The 12,040-nt window shown below is 44.3% G+C and overlaps 1 protein-coding gene across 1 annotated transcript in view; it reads right to left on the bottom strand.

Annotated features, from left to right (window-relative positions):
* Positions 1-223: 223 nt before the first annotated feature.
* Positions 224-12,040, bottom strand: part of LOC311142856 (calpain-5-like) — a gene marked incomplete at both ends in the record, with an annotated part of 56,089 nt that continues 44,272 nt past the window's right edge. The window contains 10 exons of the mRNA XM_084178555.1: positions 224-406; positions 611-747; positions 1,458-1,508; positions 1,734-1,855; positions 2,323-2,519; positions 2,946-3,068; positions 3,264-3,459; positions 3,698-3,775; positions 5,125-5,318; positions 11,661-11,853. Coding sequence (XP_084034681.1) covers positions 224-406; positions 611-747; positions 1,458-1,508; positions 1,734-1,855; positions 2,323-2,519; positions 2,946-3,068; positions 3,264-3,459; positions 3,698-3,775; positions 5,125-5,318; positions 11,661-11,853 — 1,474 coding nt within the window. The remainder of the gene's footprint in view (positions 407-610; positions 748-1,457; positions 1,509-1,733; positions 1,856-2,322; positions 2,520-2,945; positions 3,069-3,263; positions 3,460-3,697; positions 3,776-5,124; positions 5,319-11,660; positions 11,854-12,040) is intronic.

The raw sequence follows: 12,040 nt of genomic DNA, 5'->3' as shown, positions 1-12,040 counted from the left end.
GAGAGCACGAGAGAGTCAGAGAAAGAGTCAGAAAGAAAGACACCAAGCTGTGTATGTATATGTTTACAGGGGTGTCGGGTCGGGTGGAGCTAGATCCTGGGGTGGGATTAACAGGTTAACTGCCATGCTCGGTTTAGGGCGGGGGTGTGAGGCAAAGGGTTGTCATGATGACAAAGATCAAAGGTAAAGCTCCGACATGGCGAGAGCGGCGACGGAAGTGATGTCATATGTTGATGAGCGTGGTGCAGGTGATGAGGCGCACGGTGACTGTGCCTGGGAGGTCGTTGTCTTGGCGATTGCCTTTGTCACGCAGGTGGAGTGTGTGCTGCTCCTGCCGGTCATTAGGGTCACTGGACAGGGTCACCTGACCCAGGAAGGTATCCACAATCACGTTCTTATTGTAGATCTATTATGGTATGGCCCAAGGTCAGAGCAGAGCAGAGCAGAGGGGAAAGAGAGGGGGGATTTGAAAGAGAAGAAAGAAAAAGAGAGAGAGAACATAGGAAAACAGTGATTAACAAAACAGAAGAAAACATATTCAAGAGATAGAGGGATACATATGAACACAAAGACAGATAAGTAAAAGTTCCTTCCCTCCGTCTGTGCTCACCTCAATGTGGATGCCTTCCTTTGGCTTCTTGCGGTAGAACAGGCCTTTGACGTCGAAGTTGGGGCTCCGTGTGTCCTTGTGCACCGGTGAGCGCACCCGCTCCCCCTCACAGGTGATGATGACGTACGGGTCAGAGGCTAGGAAGGACAGGGAGGGAGGGAAGCGGGACAGCTGTCAATCACTGGGTTGACATGTACTCAACTATGCAGGCCAAAACCAACTCTAGGCCTAGTCTAATAAATAAATAAATAAATAATAATAATAATATGTTGTATTGTCCCTTACACCGGATAGGTGCAGTGAAATGTGTTGTTTTACAAGGTCAGCCATAGTAGTATGCCACCCCTGGAGAGAATTAGGGTTAAGTGCCTTGCTGAAGGGCACATCAACAGATGTTTCACCTTGTCAGCTCGGGTATTCAAACCAGTGACCATTCGATTACTGGCCCAACGTTCTAACCGCTAGGCTATGTGCCACCCTTCTCTGGCCATCAGACCAACCAGCAATCAGACCAGTCTCTGACAGGTAGGTGGAGAAGGGTTTTAGCTGCTTGTGCTAGTAGGTAGGTAGAGGATACAGGGAGGGGGAACTATTGAAGACTATAGGTACTTGCGTAGATCTGAAAGGGAGGGGATAGGTTTCAGCCATATGACAAAAAGTATTCCTAGACCTATCAGAGCGCTAGGAAGAACTACTACCCTATTGCTTATACCTATCCAATCCTCTCAGATCTACATGAAGCTAGGGGTTAGGGGTTGTTTCTGGGCTGAGCCAAAGCCTATTGGACTAACTGTGTAGTATGTCTAGTTGTATCTAAGCCGCTAGCCACTAGGTGGTGCTGAAGTACCTCCTGTTTTGGCCAGGTGCCTCTTCTTGTTGGGAATGAGACAGTGCAGCTCTGTGTATGACCAGAAACGTTTATCTTGCAATGCAATCTGTGGCACACACACATAAACCCATACACACTCACAAAAACATTTTGTTACCCCTAATATAGCTCGGCCCAGTAGTGTGAAAAGGGTATATGCATGTCAGCTCCCAAAGCCTCCCTTCCACATGGGTGCATACTGTCTCTTACTTGACTGTAGGCCTACTATTTCCTACTGTAGCCTTACTAGCTTACCCCCATTAGAGTCCTGGCCCTGGAGTCCCTCTGCACTCAGAATGTGGACCTGGGTGACCAGCTGGGGGTAACCACACATGCCCGTCCAACACGTCTGGGGGGGCTCGTCTAGGTTCAACTCTCTGTGGGGGAAGGAAAGAAAGTGAATATGGGTGTTATTAATTTAGATGAGGGCAATGGCAGTGGATGACAAATTACTTGAAAAAAGTTCTGGGTCCACTTAGAGAATCAGTTTAAATTGATAAAAAAGCTAACATTATTTTACAGAAACCATAAAATTCAACTGGAGTGCATCTTAAAAGGATAGTTAACTTTTTTGAAGTCTTAAAATACGTAAAAAAGTTTAAAAAATGAACTATCCCTTTAACATGCACACCAGTTACATTTGATAGGTTTCTATAAAATTATGTTTTCTTTTTTATCAGTTTGAACTGATTTAAATTAAGCTATCATAGAGAAGAAGAAAAAATACTGTTCTATTTAATGCAACAATCCCATTGAACTATCCCTTTAACGTTGGCTATCCATTTGTAATGGTCAGGAGGTCAGGGGAGTGGGGGTGGGGCTGCATGTCGGCCGGCTGGTTTACTTGCAGTCTGAAGGCACGTCGGTGAAGACCCGCAACAGGAAGTCGCCCTGCTGCCTGGGGTCAAAAGTCGTGGGGATGATGACATAGCGACCCTCCTTGAGCTCCTTCCTGAGGAAGACGCAGCGCGAGTTGATGTAGATGGAGCCCGCCACCTTCTGCTGGGCAGTGTGCATGCGGTACTTTCTGTTCAGCTCCACCTAGAGGATGGGAGGGGACATGACGTCAGGAAAACATTTTAAAGGTAGACTTTAAAGGTAGATATGACATCTTCATGCAGAGACGGACAACTTCCTGCTTTTTATAATTATTTGAAGGATAGAGGCAGAAGCAGGGAGACAGATGTAGGAAGTGGAAATAGGGCTCATGCGGGGATTGAACCAGGATCCTTATGTCTTATCTATTTTATTTTACGTTATGAGTAGAAAGGAAGTGAAGAGAAATGGTTGCTATACGGCAATACCAGGAAGTAAAGAGTTAAGAGGTGAGGATGAGAGGCAAAACATAAAAGGAAACATTCATGTGGAGCGACGGAGTGTTCATCTTCCTGTGTATCCATCTGTTTGTGTCCATCTGGGTGTGTGTATGTCTTCATTGTTTGTGTGTGTGTATGTGTGCGTGTGTACCCGGTGAATGTCAAAGCCTATGGCCAGGTTATCTCCTTTGCCCTCCTTGGTGGTGGCTCTCCTCTCCTTCTGCTGCAGGGCGATCAACACTTCGTCCTCTACCTTCTTCACATCAAACACATACTGCAGAGAGAGACAAACACACACATCAACACACTGATCCGAACACTCTTCCAATCAAATACAGTGCATGCAGAGACATCAACAGAAAAACACATACAAACCTACACAGTACACACACACACACACACCGTCCCACCCAACCTCTCACCATCCACCAACACTCTCCCCACTTCCATCCACCCCCATGCACCCCACCTGTGGGTTCTGGAGGAAGGTGGCCTTGTGGTTGATGCAGCCCCCAGAGCGGTTCCTCAGGGGGTCCTGGCGGGGGACCCAGGAGCCCCTCATCACCTCCTCCTCCCAGGTCTTGTGGATGCTCAGGTAGGAGGTGTTGATGAGGCGGCACAGGATCAGGTCTGTGAAGTACTGGCAGAAGTCATCAAACGTCATCCTGGGGTGGAGAGAGAGGGAGGCAGGGATGGATGGATGGAGGGGGGGCGGGGGGGGGATATATTTAGGATCTAGGGCCAATTTCCAGGATACAGATTAAGCATAGTCCTGAGCATGCTTTTTAGTCCAGGACTAGGCTTAATCTGTGTGTGGGAAAATGGCCCCTAATGTTCCAATGGTGTGTGTGTGTGTGTGTGTGTGTGTGTGTGTGTGTGTGTGTGCGCAGTGTTCCCCCTCACCAAAACTCTCCGTCGTCCTGCACAGTGACGCCCAGCTTCTCTCTCTCACTCTTGCTCACCTTCTTCCACTCATCTGAGCTGGGGGCACAGACAGGAAATGACCTCATGTTAGACAGCACAACACAAAGGAAATTACAGAGCAAACATAACACTGGGAAAAACATTTGATTGGAGATTGAGCACCACTGAGACAGACAGCAACATAATCTCAATTCCTAAATTCAGCACCACGTGTGTGTGTGTGTGTGTGTGCATGTAAAAATAAACATATATTTTGTTTCAAATCCCTGCCAGTGCCACAACTTCTGTGACAAACTTCCACATCAAACAGTGAAATGGAATCTTCAACTCCAGTTTTGATCAAACCCCAGATAAATTATTCATTAATTCTCATGACTGTATGAATGAAGGGAGACGATACCTTTAATAACACCACTCAGTCACTTCCCCTTTAAGAACTAACATCTCTCTCCTTTACCTAGTCAATAATTCAGCTGCCTTCATGAGCGAGCCCTACAATCTCTGCTGTGTCACACAACCTAGCGACAAACAATAGGATATAACAGAAGGAGAAAGAGATGCTCATCTTCTTCCCATCCTATTACATCACGCTCATTTCAATCTCCTCCATTCTCCTCCAGGGAGGGTTAGGGTGTGTGTCAGTGTGTGTGTGCGTGAGGCTTACATGTTTGAGTGTGCATGTGTGTGTGTGACACAAGAAGCAAGAAGTACACACACACAGTCAGTCAGACACATGCATGCCTGCACGCGCATGGACGGAAACACACACTCAAATACGTCATCCACATGCATGCAAACACGCATGCATGCACACACTGACACACACACACACAAAGCATTCCCCATTTCAGTAGAGGGAGAACACCTCTCTTTCCACCTCAATACTCCTTCATGGTCTAGTCTTTTTGAGGCAGTAAAGGCTCTCCGAAGAGAAGCTTCCATTACACACACTGACTGCACAGCCAGACTGTCTGACTCTGTAGAGGGGGATAGTGCATTACACTTGAAATGTCTTGCAGATTGCCTATTCTCTGTCCGTGTCCGAATACCCGTACTAGTGTTCTAAATAGTAGGCATTTTGGGAATGCGAAAATATAATGTTTTATAGTATGTGAAATTTCAAATATTGAGCATGCTTTAAATGTCAGGATGTCATAAAAATGTGGGCTTTTCGTCTAGTAGAATTCGCTGCACACCATTGAAGAGAATCGTCTTTCCAGACCCAGGTGTGTTTGACAACAGCTGATAATCAGATGAGGTGATGCGCTGTACCAAAATGAACGAATGTTGTGTACATAGAATTAGAATGAAAATTGGAATGAATTGGGATACCCATTCTACTCATGCTAATTCTATGGTTGTGTAGTACTACCTTCAGGCCTGAGGGGGCAGTCTTGTGTATTTACCTGTCGCTCCAGGGCCCGCTCCACTCCTTCTCTCCCCAGGGGTTCCTCATGCGGATCATGTTGAGCTTCTCTGACTTGAAGAAGGCCAGCAGGCCCTGGCCCAGACGCACCTTCTTCACGTCCGTCACCGCGTAGGCGTGGCCTTTGACCAGGCCGCAGTCTAGCCGCGCCTCCATGTCCTCCACCGTGGTCGCCTATGAGACCATTAATAGTCAATTCATTAATGAATCATTATTTATTTATTTGTTTATCACATTTCATACACAGAACGCAGCTCAAAGTGCTTGGGTTGTGACAAGGGTTGTGTTTATTAGGGCGTGCGACAGAAAAACATTTTCAAATGTCTTCCGACAGAAAATGAAAATGTGCATTATTGGACAAGTCCAGCTGTTTCAGACAGTTTTTCTGTTCAAATCAAATCATATTTGCCACATGCGCCGAATACAACAGGTGTAGACATTACAGTGAAATGCTTACTTACAAGCCCATAACCAACAATGCAGTTTAAGAAAAAAAAAAAAGAAGCAAATAATTAAAGAGCAGCAGTAAAATAAAATAACAGTAGGGAGGTTATATACAGGGGGTACCGGTACAGAGTTAATGTGCGGGGGCACCGGTTAGTCGAGGTAATATGTACATGTGGGTAGAGTTAAAGTGACTATGCATAAATAATAAACAGAGTAGCAGCAGCGTAAAAGAGGGGGTTGGGGTGGGGGGGGGGGGCAATGCAAATAGTCTGGGTAGCCATGATTAGCTGTTCAGGAGTCTTATGGCTTGGGGGTAGAAGCTGTTAAGAAGTATTTTGGACCTAGACTTGGCGCTCCTGTACTGCTTGCCGTGCGGTAGCAGAGAGAACAGTCTATGACTAGGGTGGCTGGAGTCCTTGGTAATTTTAAGGGCCTTCCTCTGACACCGCCTGGTATAGGAGGTCCTGGATGGCAGGAAGCTTGGCCCCTGTGATGTACTGGGCCGTACGCACTACCCTCTGTAGTGCCTTGCGGTCGGAGGCAGAGCAGTTGCCATACCAGGCGTTGATGCAACCAGTCAGGATGCTCTCGATGGTGTGGCTGTAGAACCTTTTGAGGATCTGAGGACCCATGCCAAATATTTTCAGTCTCCTGAGGGGGACTGTTTTATGCCTAATGAATAAAGCCCGGTGAAGTTGAACTGAGGGTTGGTTTGTTTGAATTGAACTTGCACCGTAGTCGGCCGGTGCTGTCCCTGTGCTATTTGATCATTAAATTTTTAGTCATTTAGCAGACGCTCTTATCCAGAGCGACTTACAGTTAGTGAGTGCATACATTTTTCATACACAGAACGCAGCTCAAAGATCATCAAAGTATAATTGAGCAAAAGGCCCTGAGTAATGAGCCTGTTTCACAAACAGTGTGACGCAACGACAGCGAGGGAACAACTACTAAGGAGGGAGAAGGAAAAAGAGAGGAGAGAGAGAAGACAGGAAGGAAATTAGGGAAAGCAGGGTCGTATTCATAAGTGCACACCGTAGCAAAACATTTTGCAACGGAAAATAAAAAAAACTAACGTTTCTTATTGGACGAGGTCTGGTCTGGTAGTCCCTCCCCATTTAAGTACATTTTCTTCCATTTGGTGCCTAATGAATACGACCCTGGGGACTCGTAAGCTGCACTAAGAAAAGCAACTGAAACACATTTGTTTGGAACGGCATAGTTCTTCCATTGAAATGCATGTCAAATTAGTATTTTACAAATCTAGGTAGTAAATTATTTTATTGGGCACCAATATTGATAATTTGATATGATATTGATATTGTTTCATATCTCTATAAGCAAGGCATATTTTGACTTTGGTTTATTCTTCCTGTTAACCTACACTATTATGTAAAAAAATATACATGACTGTTCATGCAGGCACAAAACCCTCTCACAGACTTTTTCACCAGTTCTCAACTTAAAGACGTCCTCTAGCGATTTTTACTACATTTACTGTTGAAAGCGATATCCCAAGTATAAATACAGTGAAGTACACTAAAGGGTAAAAAATATTTTTGGGATCAAAATAGTGTTTTTTATTCACAACTGCAAACTTCAAGGAGTAGGGCATTCAAGGAGTTGGTCTGATGGGAATCCGTGATGTCATCGGCCTCCTCCCTTGCTTTAGGAACAATAGAGGAATAATAGAGAACAAAAGAGGAAAGGCCCACCCCCACACTTGTGCCATGTCATGACTTACCTGGAATACCTTTTGAGATGTGCCTTTTATTAAGTAAAGGTGTTAAATGAGGTCAGGTGTTAAAGAAGGTGGAAATGAGACTGGAGTGTCACTTTAAGCATACTTAATTGCCTGCTTTTACATTTTACATTTTAGTCATTTAGCAGACGCTCTTATCCAGAGCGACTTACAGATATATATATATTTTTTTTTTTATACTGGCCCCCTGTGGGAATCGAACCCACAACCCTGGCGTTGCAAACGCCATGCTCTATCAACTGAGCTACATCCCTGCCGGCCATTCCCTCCCCTACCCTGGACGACGCTGGGCTAATTGTGCGCCGCCCATGAGTCTCCCGGTCGCGGCCGGCTGCGACAGAGCCTGGATTCGAACCAGGATCTCTAGTGACACAGTTAGCACTGCGATGCAGTGCCTTAGACCACTGCGCCACTCAGGAGACGCTGATGGGCCATCAACTGTAGATATGTATGGTCTGGCAACCTTCCCATTGTAGGTTGCCAGAACATACATACAGTGGGGGAAAAAAGTATTTAGTCAGCCACCAATTGTGCAAGTACTCCCACTTAAAAAGATGAGAGAGGCCTGTAATTTTCATCATAGGTACACGTCAACTATGACAGACAAATTGAGAAAAAAAAATCCAGAAAATCACATTGTAGGATTTTTAATGAATTTATTTGCAAATTATGGTGGAAAATAAGTATTTGGTCAATAACAAAAGTTTCTCAATACTTTGTTATATACCCTTTGTTGGCAATGACACAGGTCAAACGCTTTCTGTAAGTCTTCACAAGGATTTCACACACTGTTGCTGGTATTTTGGCCCATTGCTCCATGCAGATCTCCTCTAGAGCAGTGATGTTTTTTCAAACCTACCATTAAAATTATAGACTGATCATGTCTTTGTCATTGGGCAAACGTACAAAATCAGCAGGGGATCAAATACTTTTTTCCCTCACTGTATGTAAAGATTTCAGAGCAAATGAAACTGATATGTAGTAACTTTTATTTATTTATTTATTTTACCTTTATTTAACTAGGCAAGTCAGTTAAGAACAAATTCTTATTTACAATGACGGCCTACACCGGCCAAACCCGGACGATGCTGGGCCAATTGTGCGCCGCCCTATGGGACTCCCAATCACGGCCGGTTGTGATACAGCCTGGAATCGAACCAGGGGATCTGTAGTGACGCTTCAAGCACTGAGATGCAGTGCCTTAGACCGCTGCGCCACTCGAGAGCCCACACTCGGGAGTAATGATACAGTAACTATCTTTGATGGCCAATGACATTGTTGTGAATTGTGAAACAGGCTGTTCATAAATTCTGAGCGTTATCATGTTCTTCAATCAATTCAGCGCATTTCAGCAGTAAGCTATATCAACACAGAGCACGCTCTGGACTCACAGAGCGCACCATGAGTATAGCGTTGTCGAATCATACAAACTTTGTAATGGCATTCAAACAAAAGTCAACTGACAAAAGTTGCTAAGCTTCCTAGATCACCTCCAACTAATTACATAATACAGTGCCTTGCAAAAGTATTCATCCGCCTTGGCGTTTTTCCTATTTTGTTGCATTACAACCTGTAATTTAAATGGATTTTTATTTGGATTTCATGTAATGGACATACACAAAACAGTTCAAATTGGTGATGTGGAATGAAAAAAATAACTTGTTTCAGTGGTGCGTGCATATGTATTCACCCCCTTTGCTATGAAGCCCCTAAATAAGATCTGGTGCAACCAGTTACCTTCAGAAGTCACATAATTAGTTAAATAAAGTCCACCTGTGTGCAACCTAAGTGTCACATGATCTGTCACATGATCTCAGTATATATACACCTGTTCTGAAAGGCCCCAGAGTCTGCAACACCACTAAGCAAGGGTCACCACCAAGCTAGCGGCACCATGAAGACCAAGGAGCTCTCCAAACAGGTCAGGGACAAAGTTGTGGAGAAGTACAGATCAGGCTTGGGTTATAAAAAAATACTTTGAACATCCCACGGAGCACCATTTAAATCCATTATTAAAAAATGGAAAGAATATGGCACCACAACAAACCTGCCAAGAGAGGGCCGCCCACCAAAACTCACGGACAAGGCAAGGAGGGCATTAATCAGAGAGGCAACAAAGAGACCAAAGATAACCCTGATGGAGCTGCAAAGCTCCACAGCGGAGATTGGAGTATCTGTCCATTGGACCACTTTAAGCCGTACACTCCACAGAGCTGGGCTTTACGGAAGAGTGGCCAGAAAAAAGCCATTGCTTAAAGAAAAAAATAAGCAAACACGTTTGGTGTTCACCAAAAGCCATGTGGGAGACTCCCCAAACATATGGAAGAAGGTACTCTGGACAGATGAGACTAAAATTGAGCTTTTCAGCCATCAAGGAAAACACTATGTCTGGCGCAAACCCAACACCTCTCATCACCCCGAGAACACCATGTTTTTCATTGGCAGGGACTGGGAAACTGGTCAGAATTGAAGGAATGATGGATGGCGCTAAATACAGGGACATTCTTGAGGGAAACCTGTTTCAGTCTTCCAGAGATTTGAGACTGGGACGGAGGTTCACCTTCCAGCAGGACAATGACCCTAAGCATACTGCTAAAGCAACTCTCGAGTGGTTTAAGGGGAAACATTTAAATGTCTTGGAATGGCCTAGTCAAAGCCTAGACCTCAATCCAATTGAGAATATGTGGTATGACTTAAAGACTGCTGTACACCAGCGGAACCCATCCAACTTGAAGGAGCTGGAGCAGTTTTGCCTTGAAGAATGGGCAAAAATCCCAGTGGCTAGATGTGCCAAGCTTATAGAGACATACCCCAAGAGACTTGCAGCTGTAATTGCTGCAAAAGGTGTCTCTACAAAGTATTGACTTTGGGGGGGTGAATAGTTATGCACGCTCAAGTTCTGTTTTTTTTGGTCTTATTTCTTGTTTGTTCACAAGAAAAACTATTTTGCATCTTCAAAGTGGTAGGCATGTTGTGTAAATCAAATGATACAAGCCCCCCAAAAATCAATTTTAATTCCAGGTTGTAAGGCAACAAAATAGGAAAAATGCCAAGATGGGTGAATACTTTCGCAAGCCACTGTATTTCCTATATTTGGCAACATTAAGTTGATCATTATACAGATAGCAGATCAGCTCATGAATAACGGGGAGATGAAGAGTGGAATTTGTGGAAATAGTTTAAATATCAAGGTATCTTAATGGGGACTAACTCTGTTTTAAAAATATCCATATCTACTCTCATACCGTTTGTTGATCACACATTCTCTGTTTGGATAATTAGCTATTGAATTGTTTGCTTATCTGATGCTGCGCATGTTGTTTATTTTGTGGAATTGTATTAGTTCGACATTGTGGAAATTGTTTGTAATTTCCCAAGTGTTGTCATTTTATTTTTTCTGGAAATTTCAAGAATGTTCCCGGGACAGTCCCGGGATCCCGAATACTCATGTTAATCCATAATTCGGACTTTAACCCTACCCCTAGGTGTTCATTAGATTTTAAGGTTGTTCTTTTCTACACATTTCCCGATTGGGACAATAAAGAGTATACGCACTCATACTCCTGTAGCTCAGTTGGTAGAGCATGGCGCTTGCAACGCCAGGGTTGTGGGTTCGATTCCCACGGGAGGCCAGTATGGAAAATGTATGCACTCACTAACTGTAAGTCGCTCTGGATAAGAGCGTCTACTAAATGACTAAAATGTAAATGTAAATACAAATTAAAGTCTCATCAGCAAAGAGGAAGTATTGGATGTTTAGATGGATAGATAGATGGATCATTTTCCTCTTGCAAAGATACACTAACCGTAACTTTTTAAATAGACGGGATGGCACATTATAATGACTATTGCCAAACACTGCAAATGCAAAAAAAAAAAATTGTTCAAAATTGCAGGGCCTTATTAAGCCACAACGCAGCAACCCGTTTTGCAACGGAAAACAAAAAGTACAGGTACTGTAGTACCTCCCCGTTTCAAAGCATTTTCTTAACGTTTTGTACTGAACATGACCGAGATCTCCTAACTCCCCCTCACCATGATCCAAAATGGCTGCCTAGTCCTGATCTTCCGGTTTCCACTAGCTTCTATTGCCACAAAGTCAGATTCCACAGCCACAAAATCAATATTGGCATAAAATTGTTTTGCTTTTTGGTCTTAATTTAAGAAGGTTAGCAGTATGGTTAAGGTTAGGGTTAAGGTTAGGTTTGAAATCAAATTTTAAGAAGATACATTTTAGAAATGGGCAGGGTTTATGACTTTGTGGGTATCAAAGCTAGTGACAACCAGATCTTCCCCGACTGACTCACGCGGATGGAGCAGCTGATGAGGCCATCCCGGTTGTGGACCTTCAGCACCCTCTCAAACAGCTGGTTGCGGGCCACCTCGTCCGTGGCCATCTGGCTCTCCAGCAGGTCCATGGGCTCCGACACACCCCCTGTGAAGTCCACCAGGGCATCCGCCGTGTTCCCGCCGTCCAGGGCCTCGTAGCAGCCGTACACTCTGCAGGGACAGGAGGAGGGAGAGGAGGGATTTCATGAATTAAAATACACTGAACAAAAATATAAACGCAACAAAGATTTTGCTGAGTTACAGTTCATATAAGGAAATCAGTCAATTTAAATAAATTCATTAGGACCTAATCTATGGATTTCACATGACTGAGAATACAGATATGCATCTGTTGATC

The sequence above is a fragment of the Coregonus lavaretus genome (assembly GCF_964263955.1).
Source record: "Coregonus lavaretus genome assembly, chromosome: 15".
In the NCBI taxonomy this organism is placed as follows: Eukaryota; Metazoa; Chordata; class Actinopteri; order Salmoniformes; family Salmonidae; genus Coregonus; species Coregonus lavaretus.
Note: the sequence above shows the minus strand (reverse complement) of the source record. Positions and strands in the feature narration are given on the sequence as shown.